The 18,931-nt window shown below is 41.9% G+C and overlaps 1 protein-coding gene across 3 annotated transcripts in view; it reads left to right on the top strand.

The window, feature by feature from the left end:
* Window positions 1-16,627, top strand: part of ass1 (argininosuccinate synthase 1) — a 40,673-nt gene extending 24,046 nt beyond the window's left edge. The window contains exons 13-16 of one of the 3 annotated variants that reach the window (XM_054756816.1): window positions 828-984; window positions 4,846-4,911; window positions 5,079-5,153; window positions 6,204-16,627. In XM_054756816.1, the coding sequence (XP_054612791.1) occupies window positions 828-984; window positions 4,846-4,911; window positions 5,079-5,127 (272 nt within the window). In that variant the 3' untranslated portion in view covers window positions 5,128-5,153; window positions 6,204-16,627. The other 2 variants (XM_054756817.1, XM_054756815.1) reach the window with 2 other exon arrangements.
* The last annotated feature ends 2,304 nt before the right edge of the window (window positions 16,628-18,931 follow it).

Genomic DNA, 18,931 nt, shown 5'->3' with positions numbered 1-18,931 from the left:
CTGATATAGAGCACATTATATAAATAAAAACGGTCGTCCGTGAATGATTCTGTTTCCTATGTATGGAAACTCATGGAAAAGGAAAAGAAAGTCCCTTTTACTATGACTAATAGTAGCATGTGTTTCTTGTCTTTACCACAACACACGCCAGTTTTACATGGCATCTGTAAAGCTGACGTTTATGGTGGCATTAAATACACCCCGCACGTCAAATCCACGGCCCTCAGGTGAAGAGAGTAGGTAACGGGTATTAACCTAGAGATGACACGGTGTCTGTAAATGTCCCCATTGTGAGATGAATAAAGTACAATCTAATCTAAAGCTGAATCTTATCATGGCGTTTCAAGAGAATATGAATAAATATCAACTCAAATAGATGCCCCTCAGGAAAGCAGACCCAGGTAATGACCATAACTATGACTGATAGCACGATGCAAAAAGCCTATGGAGCAGGCATGGCATCTGTAATGCTGATGGTTTATGGTGCAGTTTAAAGCGCATGCACTGCTTTCGGAGCAAAAGCTGCAAAACATTTCAGTATTGAATATTATTAGTCAACGATTGTGGAAAAAAATGCTGCTACATGCTGTATTTATGTTATCGTCGTTCTGACACATATATTATATATTCATTAAGTTATGCAGCATTAAATGTGTATAAAATGCACCAAAAATCTATTTTGCAGTATTATTTGAAAATAAATTTATACAAATAAAGGCCTCACTTCTGATAAATGCGTGGTATTCATTGCAGTTAAGTAACTAACCAAGCCTAGTCACTATATGCGGAAATTGTTACATGTTTTCTGTGTCCCCTCTTTTCTTCAGGTTTCTGGTACAGTCCAGAGTTTGGTTATGTGCGACACTGCATAGCCAAGTCCCAGGAGAACATTGAGGGCAAAGTGCAGCTCTCTGTCTTCAAGGGTCAGGTCTACATCCTGGGACGAGAGTCACCCAAGTCGCTGTATAACGAGGAGCTGGTCAGGTGAGCATAGAAGGGGGTAAAGTGTGTGTTTAAAACAGAAGTGGCTGTTTGTCTGTCAGTGCTTGTTCACAAGTTGACAGATGTGCGGGGGGGGGTGTTCGTCCGATTTCGGGCACAGTGCCGCCTTCCCACACATTCACCAGCCCACCCGTTGTCAGGTCAGGTTGCCCGAGTTCTCTTTACAACCTCCATCAACATGCTATACAGTCCCCGCTTGCACAAAGACATCAGAGAAGTGTCGAGCTCAGTTCCTGGAGGGCGGCCCTCGACCTCTAGCCCTCCCCTCTGCCGCACCCCCGTGGCCTCTTAGCCACGCTAACAGTGGGTTTGTTCAGTAGGGTGACCCCTGATGCCCCGTGGGCAGGCTCAGCACTGACCAAAGTAAAAACCCCTCCATATGCCTCTCCATCCCCACTTGAGTCACACACACTCCACTTGTACCCTAGAGTGAGGGCGCTAATAGCGTTTTGAGCCAGAGGAGAGAGAGCTGGTTTTAAATAGGAAAGTACCAAAGTGTCATGCTTGTTAAGCAGGTCAGAGAGAGCGATGCAAAGAAACACGCCTCAAGTGGATTGACATTTAGGTTCTTGCACTGCAGAAAGTGTATTTTGTTCTGAAGAAGAAAAAAGCGCTGTACAGTATAATGCAGTGGAGCCTCAAAGATCAAACTAAATCAATTCAGGGACACTGGTTGACCTCAGTTTTGTTCAGAGTCTTCAGTTTTTTCCCATAGGTACGAATAGAAATGGAAATAGTCAGTTCCGGGGTCAAGCCGTCACCATCAAAACCATTATTAACTGTACAGGTAATGTTTCAAAAAGCAATTTTAAAGGCCATACAAGTGTAAAAAAAAGTATTAACTTTAATGACAAATAAGTGAATGTGAAGGTGATTTATGTTGCATCTAATTTTTTTCATTCTTACCAGTCACACGTGAAAAAGAAGTTAATTGTTCTGAAACATGAAAATAACAAAACAAGTAAAGTACAAGTGAAACAAGAGATAAGCTTGCAATGTTTGAAAGCTTTTCACTATGCCGCTTTTTGCAATTTTTCTGCTAATAACATAGTTAGCCTTAATGTTGCTCCCTTGTTGAGCCTCACTGGTTCGACTGAGGTGTTGTGTTTCACCATCCCAACGTAGTCCTGAGGCCCACTAACAGATGGGCACAGAGGGTCTCCACAAAAGATCTCACTGCTACAAATGTCCCAAACATAAAGAAGAACTTGACAAAGGCACCCAGTGAGATCCACTGATTGATAATGTTCTTAGTTTTGATTGGCTGCAATAATGCTTTACTAATGGTGACTGCAGAACTATGGGTTGGTACACCCACCCACATTTCTTGTATCGTAATATATAGATGGCTTGAGTTGAAATATACAATTTAAAGGGGATCGTGTTAGGAGTCTTATTTTTTTTTATTCTAAATACACATGGGCCGAGTACAACACCTTGTGGTCTCCCGCTTTGGCAAAAAGGTTTTTGTGACATTACCTCCTGCCATTATTTATGTATTTATGTATTATTTGTGTATTTATAAGACTTACCCAATATGTACTTTGATTTGATGAGTTTTAAGTTAATCTGATAATATCTACATTGGTTGTACTATAATTTATTAATGCTCAAGGTACCACTGTAATATTGTATTTTTATTATTGATGTTACGACCTCACCGAGAGTACCTGGTGCCAAGTTTAGCAGCTAACTGGCATCCGGATAAGCAATATTAGTAATATTCAGTGAGGTGCAGTGAGGTTAAAGGCTACTGAGGCACTGACTCTTGGAGTTTTTTTAATATTAATTTAGTTTGCTCATTAAGAGGATAATCAAAAAGAAGAGAATAATTCACTTTGGTGCAAAAAATGTTTTCAAATTGTTTTCAGATGCTTTTAATCCCATTTATTAACTGGAAAAAAAAATTGTGTTCTTACCTTTTATCTGTATATGAAATACATGCACCCTATTCTTCTCCAGGAAAAGTTCTGATACTTAGTTGTAAAAGTATGATCACTTCCTGGTGAGGTTGAGTGTATATAATCCTCCATCTTGGCAGTCAAATTCATTCATTCAGCACAGCATAAAAATGTCTTGCATTTGACTTGTTTGTAAATCTAGCTCTAGCCGGCACTGCTGTTTGTGAATTTTAAAAAAGTTAGGGGAAAAAACGCTGGGTTTTCCTCACCAGATGGCAGCAATGACAAAACAAGCACCTTCCAGCTCACGCACGCTTGACCCCTTCAGCAGTGGTACTGCAAGTGCCTCCCGTATGACATTTCTGTGTATTTTATTGTCCTATTAGAAAGAATAATGATGTCACACTAGCATTAAAGACATTACACTGGCTGTAGAAAGTCATGGTGTACTGTATAATAAATGCTTCTGCAACATGCTGGCAAACAGAAACTGGCAGGCGTTTGCACTCAGAAGCCGAGAAGCCACGGTCACGGAGGACACATCTTCGATTTCGATTTTTTATTTTTTATTTTTTTACTTAAGATAATGTTAAAAATTATTGCAATCTTAGAAAATACATTTAAAATACAGCTCAACTGAGAAATATTAATATTTATTTTATGTTAAGTGGGGGTTTTTTGCATCATGACAATTGATGCTCTGCCTCACCTTCCCCACCAACCGCACGTCACTGGTAATATTTCAAATTTTTGGTTATACAGATTTTAAATGTGGTAAACAGCACACCACACCAATGAGACGCAGTACAAGAACATCAGTTGGCCTTTACAATGAGGTATAACCTGTAAACTGCAACCACAATAATAAACATATTGATGAGCTAATATCTTTCTGACAGTATCAAAACTGAGTATTATTTTCTTTTCAACGTGTGTGCAGGTATACCTAATAATGTGTCCGGTATGTGCATATACATATAGACTTTAATTCATTTCTTATTACAGAATACCCATTATATATGCTTGGGAATGATGTACCTGGAAGCAGCACATATTGTATCACAACGATCTACTACACACACGCGCACACAAACAAACCCCCGCCGACATCACACTGTCTCTCAGTGGGCAACAGTAAACGGCATCATTTAACACAGTGGTAACACAGCCCGTCACCGCACCCATTTGAGAAGGAAATGTCACCCTCCTCGCTGTCTGCTGGCTCGCCTCTCAATTAAACTGCAGGGTTTCTAAGAGCAATACACGCGCGCGCACACACGCTGCCATATTCTCTAAAGCCACTCGCTCATAATGGCGTTCAGGTGCCAGGCAGGGAGCCTTGTATTGAGAGTTGATGATTTAGTTGTCAGACTTTCTTTTTATAGTGTTTATCCTATCATTTGTTGGCAATTTCCTCTTTGGCTAAGTGCTTCCAAAGAATGAGAGCGAGAGGCGAACACTGGGTGTCGCACTGAGGAGAGGACTTCGCCAGGCAGTGTATTAAGCACGGCAGGTAGAAAACTGCCGTAATTACACGGGCGCGGAGACACACTCTTTTGTGCTGCGTTCATTCAGGAGACATGACGATAGACTTGCGCACTACACTACACTGCACACAAGTTGAATTGATTCAGTGTCTTTTTAGAAAGCCGCAGATGTACTGAAGAATTAGGGCCTCATAACTCTGACTTGATATCATGGAATTGTTTTATGAAGAGCTTTATGTGCTTCTTTTGTCTGCATCTGTACATTGTCTCCAATATCGACTAATCGAGGACAAACAACACCAAAGCGGAGCATTGCGTCAAGAATCAATAGCCACATGATTTCCAAAGAACACTTGATCAATGATCCAGTTATCCCAGCAGTTAATGAGGCGTCACGTCTCGTCTGTTTACCGCTCTTCAAACAAACATTTTTTTGTTGTCGTCTTTCGCTGTAGCATGGATGTGCAAGGAGACTACGACCCGTGCGACGCCTCGGGATTCATCAGGATTAACGCCGTCAGGTGAACGCCCCGCCAACCTGACCCACAGCTGCATTGATGGAAATGTCAATCCTGAGCTAAAAATATAAATAGAATATATATATATGTATATATACATATATGTATATATGTATAAATATATATATGTAAAAAATATGTACATTTGACCCTGTATCTGTTGCCCACAGGCTACAGGAGCATCAGCGTCTGCAGGGTCTCGGCGACAACAAGCAGTGAAGAGCTACAAGTCCACTGAACCACAAGTAATCTCTCCAAAACATTGACAATGTTGTTATTATTGTGTAATATGTTGAGATCTAGCCTACACCAAAGGGCAAACTACTGCTCTTATGCCTGACATTGTTAATAATGGGTGAATCTTAACAATGGGTGAAATGATAAATAAAAGACAATAAGCGCTACATTGGCATTTTAACTGTCATTTTAATTTAAACACCAGTTGAAAAATTGTAAGAATTTACATTTTGCACTGTTAGATCATAAGGAGGTAGAGCTTCAAAATTCCAAAAGAAAATATGGGAGTGAGACAAAATGTTTTTTTGAGTAAGCAACTTTAACAATCATTACAGTAAAGTGAAATAGGCTCTTCATTAGCTGATCAAAACTTTAAGAGGACAGCCTTTGAAAGCCAAAGTCTTGGCAAAAATGTAGATTCAATGTCATTTCCTGCCAGGTATTCACACTGTCATTACCTCTTGATGCAAAAAGCTTTCTCTCTTTGAACACCGTTGGATTGATGAGCTGCGTAAGCAAGGCCTCTCGCAGTGCGCCATTGCTGCTGAGGCTGGACGCAGTCAGGCAGTCATTTTAAAGTTCTTAAAAGATCCTGAGGGTTATGGAACAAAAAAACACCCAAAAACATCACTGGCTCTCAGCCGGACGATCCTCGGCCCGGAGTTTGTTACTGGTGCCGAGCGCGGTCCAATAACCTTCAGACGGCATCTGCGGGAGAAGGGTTTTAAGAACAAAAAAGGTCTTCAAAGGCCTCGCCACAAAATTGCCTGTTTGGAATTTGCACGAGAGCACCAGACATGGGACATTGGAAGAAAGTTTTATTCTCTGAGAAAACATGTACCTAACCCTGACGGTCCTGATGGCTTCCAATGTTACTGGCATGACAAGGAGATCCCACCTGAGATGTTTTCCACACGGCACAGTGGAGAGGGCGCCATCATGGTCTGGGGTACTTTTTCCTTCAATGAACGGCAAGTGACTATGTGCAGATGTTGCAGGGGGCATCCCTCATGACTGAAGGTCCTCATCTGTGTGGTAATGACTGTTTTTTTCAACAGGACAACGCTGCAGTTCACAATGCCCGCCTGACAAAGGACTTCTTCCAATGGAGTAGCTTCACTCTTTTGGACCATCCTATGTTCTGATCTAAATCCAATTGAGAACATTAGGGGATGGATCACAAAGGAAGTTTACAAAACTGGACAAAGATGGTGAAGCCATTTTCACCACCTGGAGCAACATTCTTACTAGACTCATGGAAAAGATGTGTGTTGGGCAAAATTCCAAAAATGGTTGTGTACAATAAATGGTTTACTCCCATTTCTTCTTTTTGCATTTTGAAGCTCTTTTAAGCTCCTTAAGATCCAACAGTGCAAAATGGAGATTCTTGCAATTTTTCAACTGGTCTTAAAATGTTGATCGGGAGTGTATATTGTACATACGGTACTGTTTATTAGAACCTGTAGATGGTTACATACTGTAGCCACTGGAGCAGAAGTGATGAAAGCTATTTGTGAGCTCGAATGACACGGGTCCAATCAGCCGATAGGTCACACGAACGCTCAGCATGAGGTCCCAGGGCTGTGGAGGAGATTGAGCCACTTTAAAGACAAAATGTTGTGCAACTGATCGATTTTGTTGCCATTTTAGCTGTGGGTTTGATTGAACTCAGACATTTGTTAGTATCTCACAAAAGTCATTTCAACCCTCATATTTGAGCTGGTATATCTTTCTCTAAGGGACAATACTTTAGAAAGTCAACTTGGATATACTGTACTTTAGAGTAGCCAGTGTACAGCTTGTATAGCAGTATAGATTTACTATTAAAGGGGATCTATTATACTAATTTTCGGGCCTTTGTATTGAGTTCTGGACACCTATAGAGCAGCTGCACACGATAACCCGCACAGAAAGCTTTCTAGATCTTCCAGACGCTGCACCCCTTCCTGCACTGTTTCCTTGGGTTTCCTGCCTCCCGCCCAAACAGTCTGTGTAATTTCCTCCACACCCGGCCTTCCTCCAGGTACGCCCCCCCTCCCGCCGAGCCCACTCCGCTGTGATTGGTCAAACTCCCTCCGCTCGCTGTATGCACACTCTACAATGCTACACAAACAACCTCTTTTGTCCGATTACTTACACAAAATAAACACAGTTAGGACGCTGATAAATTGTTACTTACAGCTTGCTCTTCTGACTCTTAAACACGACCAAGCAACGTTGGAAAGGCGTCGGACTTCAGCAACAGTTTGGCGGACAGTCCAGCTTCGTATTGGTGCATGTTCACAAAACAGACCCGTGTGAAGTGCCGTTCACAGATGAGCATATTTTTCTCTTGCTGGCCGGGAATCAGCAACTCCAGCCACTACTGCCTGATGCTTGCCTCTTTAGGCACACCCGAACAAACATTTCGTGGGAGCCATACGTGCTAACACGGTGAACAGAGCAGAGCAAAGCAGAGCAGGGGGAGGGCAGGCCTACAGCTTTTGCCTGGGCATACCCATATAAGGAAGTCTGGGTTGTGTTGAAAAAAACGCTGTAAAACACAGCGTGCAGAGCCATCCAAAACTGCTTTCAGTCTCATTATCTCTGTCTCATTATCTGACCTGTTGGCATCATTTAACACAAAATTTGAATATTGTAACAACATTTTTAGGTCAGAAAAGACGAAAAGCATAATAGGTGCACTTTCATGTATATCCATTTTTGTCCAACAAGCTGGTAACAAGTGAGTAGCAAGATAATTGTCTCTATCGTCCAGTCAAGCATGGTGGTGGTTGCGTCATGGTCTGGGGCTGCATGAGTGCTGCCGGAAACTGTGGAGTTCCATTCCCAGGAAGATTGATAGTGCTAAATATCAGCCACGATTTGGGCACCTGTGTTGGCAGCTATTTTACAACAATGCCTATGTGTTGACAGTAAATCTATACTGCTTTCCTAGCTGTATACTGACTACTCTAAGTTCTATGCAGGTTTCATTTCTATGGTACAGTGTTGTTCTTTGTGAAGATATAATATAATGTTTGCTGACGTGTGACAGTTGCACTCTCGTGTGTGAGCTATTGTATGTCTTATTTTGTCTTTTGCGCCGATGCTATCCTATCCTATGGGTCTCTCCCAGGTGGGACCGCAAAAAAATTCCATTAGCGCTAATGTGAGTCATTCCCGTCATGAACATTTCAGTCCACGAGGATGATAGGTGTCAGCGTTGCATTCAAACGCTAGACGTAACGGTACAGGCCTCACGTAGGAGTCAGCGGGCAAAGGGCGACCCCCCGCTAGGTCTGGAGACCCCCCGTCAAGTCTAATGGCCGATCAAGACTCCTTGGACTCTTTGAGTGCCGCGAGAGCTCAGTCCCGCCCCTCGTCGCCACCCCCTACCTCCAGCTCCTGCTCAATTACACGGCAGGCGTCTCAGTCTTTGCTTGGTCAATTACCAAGCCAGCCCCTGCATTTACTGTCATGCACACACAGGTTGCAAGATAATCAGTGTCCAAAATGGGACCGTATTCAGATTAGTCAGTCATGCTGAAGGGAGGGGGGCCGGGTGAGGACAGCTATCAATCTCAATCTTGAAGGAATAGGGGGTGCTAGAAATGTATCATACAGAATTGACTGCTGCTGTCTTGTACTGTACATGTTTCTTTCATACTAAATTCCCTCTTCGGGGCAGCATGGCTTAGGTGGTACAGTGGTCGTCTCCCTACCTGGTTTTATCCTCAGTCCCCCTTGCGATCATGTCGAAGTAGCGTAGAGCAAGATACTAAGCTGCGTGGTCAGTACGTGAATGAGGTAAGTGTGTCAAAGCGCTCTGAGAAGATGGACGATAGAAAAGCGCCATACGAGTGAAAGCCCATTTATCATTTCTGCGTCCAGAATAAAACATACTGGGCTCCTCACCCACACCATCTCATATTCCATCCTCCTTCCCCTCCCTCCTACCTGCACAGTCAAGCAGGTAGCAAAAAAGGCTGACACCTGACCAAGGGAATTAATCATCCTTGACCCAGGACCAATTACCCCTCATTACCCACACGGCAGCACCTCTCAAGGGAACAGACGTGTAACAATAGCGCAACATGAAAAGTTGGCGGTGGCGTCACGGATTCTTAATGGAGAGCGGCGGCATTCTCGACTCCACTCGTCCCTGTCACTCTCCCGAAAGCAAACTTACAAAGGGGATCCATTGTTCAGCAGCAGGGCTCTGTGACCTTTTGGATGGATGCCGCTGGCAAGTGGGGTGCACTCAGGTGTTTAGAGTAGTTGGGGGACACACCTGGATTCAAGGTGCAACATCTGGTCCTATTTTCATTTCTCCAAGTATCAACCCAAAATTACTAAGTGGGTTTCTGCCCAGGACCAAAACATATAAAAATATATCAAGTTTAGGAAAATTAATGATAAACAGGGCATAAGCAGTGATTTACTACCGCTAACATGAATTATAAAGCTTTTTGCCAACGCAAACAAAGATTTTTAAAATATGAGATGGTGACAATAGAAAGGGTCGTGTGTGTTGAGTGTGTTGGTGATAAATATCATTTTTTTATTGTATGGTGTAATTCAACCTGCAAACTAAATAGAACATATTTTTTATGTTGCTGATGGCCAATAAAGGCAATTTTCAATACCATGTGATCGATCAGCTTGACTAATCGTCAAATCCTTGCAGGAAAATCAGATTTAATGATGTTGTCCCTTAAAAAAACAGTGAGCTAAACCTAGCCCATAAGAATGCACTCCTGTCTTTTGCCGTCATTCAATCTGCACTCTTCATCTACCTGTCTGTGTGTGGAGAAAGCCCTCATGCTCGCTGACCTTTCCCTCTCAGACACAATGAGGCCCCAACAATGACCGCTGGCAGGGGGGTTAATTACCACCAATTAGAGGCTGACGTGGCTCAGCCCTCCTCCCCCCCTTGCCGTGCTTTTGGTGTAACCCAAGCCCAGAATGTCTCAGGCCGTGCTGCCATTGTAAAGTACGTCCATGTCGTCTGTCGTCCTTGCCCAGGGACTCCACCTGCAATATGCATCAGGCAATGTCACTCTTCATTCAACTGACACGTGTCCTATTTTTCTTAATTACTGTTAGTTAACCTATCCAAAACATTGCACATTTTGTCCAATGTGGTTGCTGGATGAATGGAGCGGTCCCTGGAGGTTTGTGGGGTGGGAAGCTAATGGTCCTGGCTTATATGATGAGGTCACTTCGAAAACATAAGAAGGGATTTAGAAGGGTGTATATACTATTTATATATAATAGTTCTGCTAGAGCTATACAAGAACTATATAAAATATTCTGCCTTAGCACAAATAATATCGGATAGGTGTATTCATTTATTCATGTTTACTTTTGTCTTTATTGTTTGGACTCCACTGCATCATATTGAGCTGTTTTAATGTTTTGGTTTCCTTATTTAGCTACATGGCATGGGCAAAATATTAGAAACAGCTCTCTTTATAAAGCTTAGAGCCATATTTGGTCATGTACCCTGAACGTCTCACCACAAGGAAGTAGAACCACATTAAGAACACTTAATTTGATTTAATAATTGGATAATACACTCAACAAAAATAGAAACCCTTTTGTTTTTGCTCCCAAATGTGGCATAGCAAGATGCGGATTAGACATGTGTGCTTTAGGTTGGCCACAATAAAAGGCCCACTCCATAATGTGCAGTTTAATTGTATCGGGGGAGTCCGAAAACCAGTCGGTATCTGGGGTGACCACCAGGGGGCGGCAAGGCTCAGGTGGTGGAGTGGTCGTCTCCCAACCTGAAGGTCGCAGGTTCAATCCTCCGTCCTCCTGTGATTATGTTGAAGTGTCCTTGGGCAAAATACTGATGCTATGTCATCAGTAGGTAAATGTGCTAGAAGTGTCAAGGCGCGTTGAGTGCCTTGGTGGTGGAATAGCGCTATACGAGTGAAAGACCATTTACCCATTTAACCATGTTCGGTGAGTATGCTGGTCGTGCATGTTTTCAGCTTCCAGGAATTGTGTAGAGATACTTGCAACATGGGGCCGTGCATTAAAATGATGCAACACGAGGTCATGGTCATGGATGAATCACATTTTCAATATGTAATGTATCCACGTAGTATAATATATACAGTCAGACTTGTCTATAGCGGCTACTAGAGGGAGACTGCAAAAGTGGCCGCTATAGACAGGTTGGCGTCCAGCTTTTTTATACGGCAGAGTGTCATTACAGCTTTAGTTCATCAGGAAGTGACGGGAAGTGACGATGGGCATCGCGAGCAGGAGAGCTAGGCTCAGTGCTAGCTGTGACTTTCGAGAGAGTTGGGAAGTGTGTTTATGTTGGCGTGGATGTAAAGTCCTGCAGTGTTCTCCGCTGTTAATAAAGCCATTAAAGTGCATCGGCGACGTGAGTCTCTCCTTCCCCACAACAAGCGGCATTACAGTATTGACCAGTGCACACCAGGAAATAAGCGGTGTCATTTCCTACAGGCATTGCCGGGACAGCTATGTAGTGGGGCTTGTTTAACCTTTGCCTTGTGGGCAAGCAGGAAGGAGAGACGATGCTGAGAGATGTGTGTGTGTGGGTGGGTGTGTGTGTGTGTGTGTGTTCTGAGCTGCTCTCTGGTGGCCGCGTTCAATAAATAAAGTTGGCAGAAGCAACAGGAGAAGTTTCCTTCTTTGCTTCGGAGCTGAATAACACTGACAAGTTAACAGACTAGTAGCGAACGGAAAAGAAGACGGCTTTTTTTTGTGTCGAATACAGAAGATGAGAACTTTGATGGATTTGTGGATGAGGATTGATGAAAAATAACGTGAGTACATTCTAAAATACTTCAATTAAGTACAACCGAACTCAGTTTTGCTCCCACTGCCGCATGCATGCTAGCGTATGTTTTTTTTTTATTGTAGCGTCGCTGCGAGCACGTCCTGTTCCCAGCCTACTTTGCGGTAATGTTTTGGTGCAAATGCTCTTAAAGTTACATGTTTGATCAGGAAATAGCAAGCTCAAAAGAAGACTGCTTTTTTATGTGGAACAACTGACAGTTTGTGTGGATCTTGTGAATGATTGTGACTGAGCGAGGACTCGGTAATTAAAGTCTACACACGACGGCTTCATTGATTGAAAAACGAAACTTTTTTGTGCATGAAGCTTCTACTTGAGTCGGTAATTTGGCCGCTATATGCGGTCAGATATTGACCAAGGGAGACAAAATGGGTGGCCGCTGGCCGTGTTGGACAGGTGACTGCTATACACAGGGTCTATAACATGTAAATTTGCTGCGGGGGGATTTTTCAGTGGCCGCTATAGGCAGGTGGCCCTTCTATAAAGGTGGCAGCTAAGACAGGTTTGACTGTATTTTATCATGTATTTTCTCAAAATTGTAATAATTGCACAAAATAATTTATAACATGATCCATTATGACTTACTTACTGGAGTTACATACAGTACCTTTCTGCTAGGCTCTATCCAAATTAAGCATTTTTATTTTGATACAGCTCTTGTATTAGATCTAATTAGATTGTACGGGTTTCCAGTGAGACTATACTAGACATAGACTGGAGAGGTATGAGATATATAATGAATAAAACCGATGGGCAGGAAACGTTTGCAGCCTCTTATACATAATGTCATAATTTGTTCATGGTGTGCGTCTCTGGCGGCTTACAAATCCCACCAATGTTGTTCTCTTAAGAGCAAGCAGACAATGTTCCCGTCACTCTGGAAACTTGATCTTCCTGCGAGAACATCAAGAGACCATCTGTGAGGAAACATAGCAGGATACACTTTGCCTTCCAGGCTCCCTAACATCCACGGGTCCTCTGTGTGTCTGTAATAGTGCGTGTGTGTGTGCGCGCGCGCGAGTGGTCTCCATTGATGTCGAAGCCTATTTTCTGGTGTCAAAGGACAGCCATTGCCAGCTCCTGTCCTTTAGATCTATAGACAGATGGGGCCATTACGGTCAGAAACCCCCTGGCTTTGTTTGGCCTAAGCCAGTGATGAAATATTGATGGAAAAATAGAAATATTTTGCCTGCTGCACCGTGTTGCCCGTCTAAAAAGGTTAATGAGTGTGAAGACTGTGCTGTCTCCTGTTACAACAAGATGTAGCCAAAGCGCAGCGCCATCATTGACAATATAGGCTCGGAGGCGCTAACAAGAATCAATAAACTTTCAACACAAGATCAGGTTACATAGCTGTGATTGCTCCTGGAACCTTGGTTAGCATCATTAATTCTGTCCAGAACATCCGAGTCTTACTGAAATGGACGTTAACCGAGTCCATTTTTCCCATAAGAAATAATGTAAATCCAATTAATCCATTCCAGAAAGCCAAAAATGTTAACACAAAACACATTTTCATAGTTTTACAATTATAGTTTGACATGCATAGAAATACATATAAATGATGACGGGGATGCTCCGATCAGGGTTTTATGCTGCCGATTCCAATAGGGATCATCCAGCACTGAAATCAGCCGATACCAATCACATGGATTAATTATACATTTTTCTATTTATTCATGATGAGTTCCGTATAAAGGGGAAAAGTCAGGACAATTGCAAGATCCCTTGACTGCAAGGGGGCCCACAAAATAGGTAATTATACTAATAAAATTTGTAATTAATTGATAATGCTAAGAAGCACTATTGTGCACTTTACATATACAATGTAACTCTGCACTTATCTAACATAAGAATGCCACATATTACACACAACAACGTAACATTAAGGAGTAGGCGCACACAAACATTAGCATTGCAAGCATAGCTATTTGAGCTAAAGTGATAACATTACTCTCACATTTTAACTGCAGTGTCATGCTATGTTAGCCTATTAACTGAAGGAAAACCAAAATGATCAAATGCACTGCTATCATCTCTGTAGCTGACTGACAAATAGTTGGCAGAGCTTTATTTTAAGATTTGCAAAGCTGCTCTCTGTAAACGGTCTCTAAGGACACATACTATTGTTGGTACATCATGAAAAAGTCACTTTTGCATAATAGGGGAGCTTTTAAGATATGTTTAAATGACCAAACAACAGGAAAGTTTCCTTTGTGTTGTTCAAAATTGGCGCCGTAATATGAATGCCAGGTCACTAGTTGGTGATGTCACTAATGCGTCATTTCAAAAGACAAAAATTACATAGCGGCATTGCAGCACGACGGAGTCAGGGTGTTTTTGCTTGATGGCTGTCTGGCTTCTTCCCTTCTCCTGTTTTTACTTTGGCATTTGCCAAACGCAAAGTTAAAGTACAAAAAGGGGTTAAAGGCTTAAAGAAATTCACCACACCATTAAATTATGATGCAGAATGGTGTTTGTTATTTGCTAATTTTGCTCAGTAAATAATATTAGACTATATTACTATATTTTTTTTGTGTCAGGACTAACCAGGGAGTGTGTATGTGTGACGCTGCTTCAGCAGGTGTTTAAACCAGTTGAGCTTGCCTTTCAACTAACCTGTTTGTCTTTTTCGCTGACTTCAACCACACCTGAAAGCAAAGCCAGATATAAACTCTTTAAAAAGCATCTTTAAAGCTAAACAGAAGAAGTCAATCTCGGAATCAAAGCCTCACCCTATACATCTTCCCCATTACAAGCCCCCGAGACACCCCCGGGGGCAGCATCTAGTAATGCAGCATGTTGATCTCCAATCAATAGATTTATCTCCTTCATTTGCCCCTGCCTCTTCCCCTTGTATTTCCCTCTCGGGGGGTTAGTGGGGTCCACTGTTGGGGTTTGTCTGTTAGCCTTTATGCTCTTCGATCCACTGCAGAATGGAGGAGGGCGTCTCTGATGATGATGTAAATGTTTAATGGCGCTGGTTATTTGCTTGTTTTGCTGCATGTTATGATGGATGGTAGTGGTGGTTGTTCCATGACACTGCTGAGCATTGACAAGCTGTTAGTCCACAGTGTTTAACTGCTGGACCTGTGCCATTGCACCATTCAAGGCTAACCACTCCTCTATGATGCCACTGAAGTTTACTGGGTCAGAACTTATGCAGTTTGTCCAGCCATCTATCTGTCCACCTATCCGTTGTTCTGTTCATCCGTTCTTCCATTCATTCATCCATCCATCTTCCTGTATGTCTCCCAATTTGTCTATCTGTTCATTAGGCTTTAGTCTGTCTTTCCGTCCTTTCTTTCTTAAATGTGCCCATTCGCCCTGCTGTCGGTCTGTCTGTCCATCCATCAATGTGTCAGTCTACAGTCATGGAAAAAAGATTTAGACCACCCTTGTTTCTTCAGTTTATTGATCCATTTTAATGCCTGGCACAACACAAGGTACATTTGTTTGGACAAATATAATGAAGATAACAAATATAGCTCATAAGAGTTGAATTTAAGAGCTGATGTCTAGCAACTTCCATGGTTTTCTTGATAATAACCAAAATCACTTAAGTTCTTACATGAATAGCTACAGTATAGCATTGTACTGCCAAAAAATGTAACTCTTACGAGCTGTTTTTGTTGTCGTTATATCTGTCCAAGCAAAGTACTTTAGTTGTATCAGGCATTAAAATGAACAAGAATCTGAAGAAACAACAGTGGTCTAATAATTTTTTCCATGACTGTGTTCATCTGTCTGCTGTTTGTCCATCTTTCTGTCCGTCCGACTTTCAGTTGGTCCATTCGCCCATTTAACTGTGTCCCTTTCTAGCTAGCCGTACATTACTCCGTCTTTCTCTTCATCTTGTCTCCCATTTTGTCAGTTCATCCATCTGACTGTCTGTCCATCCATTTGTTTGCTAGTCTATCCATTTGTTTATCTATCTGTCTGCCAATTGTTTATGTCTTTGTCTGTCCGTTCTTCCATTGGCCCATCTAGCTTTTTCCCTGTCTGTCCCTTCATGTGTCGATCTATCCATCCAAATATCCGTCTGCCCGTCCGTCACTCATCTCTCCGTTTGTCCATCCATTTGACCATTTATCTGTCTGTTTGTTTGTTGTCCATTTGCCTGTCCATCCGTTCACCCAACTATTTCTGTCCCTATCTGTCCATCCATTTGTCTGTTTGCCTGTCTTTTCATCCATTCAGCCATTGCTTATGTCTGTCTGTCTGTTTTTGTCCATTAGTCTGTTTGTCTCTCCAACCGCTTGTCCATCTGTTTATCTCACTGTATAGTTGTCTGTCTATCATAAATGTTGACCTGCTGACACTTAGCTAGGATAAGAACTAGACGTGTCCGTCTTTTGGGACTGCTGCTTTAGTGTTTTGATTGTCCACATATCAAAGCTGTGAGGTAACACCTCACAATAAGTCACTGCAGCTCTTTCTGCTGATGTGCTTTTTTATATTTTGTTTGGATGGACACAGTGTCTCATCTGCGTCTCCTAATCTTGTTTTTGGTAGCCTGTTGCGCGGTGACAAAAAACATCTTTGTCAGCCTGCCGTGCAAAGAGCTCACAAACACAACCATTATAGCTATTATTTCCTCCCAGTTGCAAGGGATGAAATGGGCGATGTTGCGAGGACGAGGCAAACAGGACAGGTGGAGGCCAGGAGAGAGGGATGGGGTGGGGGAAAGGACGGAGTAGTGGTGGGAGATTATTGCAGCCGGGGGAGGGGCAGCTCACGGTGTCCCAGTGGAGAGAAATAGTGTAAAACATCCGTCATTTTCACTGCGGGATGCCACGTAATTGACTCATTTAAAATACAGATACACAAGTGGATCAAAGCAAAGTGGCTTGGGGAGTAGGAGGGGCTAGAGTAAAATAGAAAAGGGCTAAAAACAAGTAGGTGCATATTTCCTATTACTGATTACTGTTTATCTTTGCCAGCTGTCAATCATCTTTTTCAAGGCGTAGCTCTATTCATGTTGTTGTTGCACCCACCACTATGCTTTATTGCAATATAAAATAAGTTGGTTTCTAATTATGTATATTTTTTTATTTAACAATATTTAATATAAATAATAATACAATTTGTCACAAACTGTTACTTTATTTCAAAATATTAGAAGAATAGAAGAATATCATATACCACAGTTGAAAATGTACTGAAAATGTGCTGAAAAATGATGTAAAAAATCAACTAAAATTGTAATAAAACAGCAAACTGATGTGGTTTGTGCAATAAATAGAATCTGAAACTGGGAGATTACAATATTAATACATTACAGCCACAATAGGTTTGGCATTATAATAAGGTCATTTTAAAAACAAGGTAAGAAAACAATTATTGCTATTTGTCCCACAGGTGAGAAAATGCAACGTCTAAAGTCCAGACAATTATGCTTATTCTTACAACAATTACTTTTGGAAAAAACACAAAAGATTTCATACAGTAATATATTTGAGTCCCTTACATTGATTCCCAGCATAAATGATGTGTTTTTGCACAGAGAGTGTGATGGGATACCTCCGAGGTCTCCTTAGAGGAAACTTTATCTGTTTCAAGTTAGAAAATGTACGCCCTTTGCCTTTGCAGAACGTCGGTAATTATAAAGCAATCACAGTTTCATGTGGCCCCCTCCTTAAAGGAGGAAGTGTGTACCAGTGTTCACGTTGTGGTCGTACAGCTGTCTGTGTGTGTGTGTGTGTGTGTGTGTGTGTGTGTCTGTGTTCCACCTGTCCGACCACAAATATAGTACGTCACTTTTTTTTTTTTTTTTTTTTTTTAACCAGTGTCACCATTTGTATTCTTTTAGAGGCCAAATGTGATGCTGCACAGTGAAACCTGGCAACAACAGTCTGTTCTCAGCAAAACAATAGGAGGTAGGAAACAGTAGTGTGTGTGTGCACGCGCGATACTCGATCCACACGCATTCTGTTGTAATGCACTGATTGACCGGCAGCTCACACACCTGCTTTGGCTGCCCTGCTGTTTGACCAGAAGGGGGCCGAATTTTTAAAATAAACAAAAAACACCTGACTTTGACAGTGCAGTGCGACAGCTCTGTTGCAGTTACTGAAGCACATGGTAGCAATAAGGTAGCAGGATCATACTTCAGTCATGCTAATTTTGGAGAAGAAGGGGTGGGTGGCGGGGCCTGGGAAGTGTCTTAGCTGAGCTTCACTGGTCTGGGAACAGCTGTAGACTTCTATTCAATCTCTGCGGCTCTTTTTCTGGAGATGATGAATTGCCCAGAGGCTGACGTGGAAGTGATATTGATACGTGGAACATGGAAAACTTACGTCTGGGGGTGGGGAAAAAAAAAAAAAAGTATTTTGGGCAACATTTCTAATGCTGAACATTGAACATTTTTTTATATTCTTTTTTTTAAATACAAACCTTTTTTTGGAGGGGGGGTCATTTATTATAGCTTTATTTTTTTTTATTATATTTTTTTTTCATTATATTTTAAAATATGAACAAATGTGTGTCTATTTATTTATTTATATTAGCATATCCTGTTCGGCAGCTTCGTCATGCAGTATGGGTTCACTGTACTTTTGCTTTGCCAGAACAGATTTTATTTTATATACATTTTTATTTAGAGCATTTGGCCTCTAAAAGTCTTATTTTTATTATTGTTTTTACTATTTTCATACATAATGTGTAGAATGTGTATATTTTTTTTTAATTAAGCATGTGGTTGTGGGGGTGCTTACTTTTGAATATGTAAATTCCAACCTCTTACTGCTCCGACGCTGCAAACCGCGGCCCACGTAACACACACGCACGTTAGTTATGTTTATTGTCCGCTTTTGATAGTGATTTGCCAAAGTTTAGCGACTAACGTAACCGCGCAATGACTCCAAATTGTCAGTCGCTTCTCTGAAACGTTCAACGGACATGTCTGGATCATGGACATGCGTTTTTGCGACAGCGGTGAGTGAAAACCATAAACGGCAATCATTT

Source organism: Dunckerocampus dactyliophorus, chromosome 17, assembly GCF_027744805.1.
Source record: "Dunckerocampus dactyliophorus isolate RoL2022-P2 chromosome 17, RoL_Ddac_1.1, whole genome shotgun sequence".
NCBI classification, from domain to species: Eukaryota; Metazoa; Chordata; class Actinopteri; order Syngnathiformes; family Syngnathidae; genus Dunckerocampus; species Dunckerocampus dactyliophorus.
This window is presented reverse-complemented; position numbering and strand designations above follow the sequence as displayed.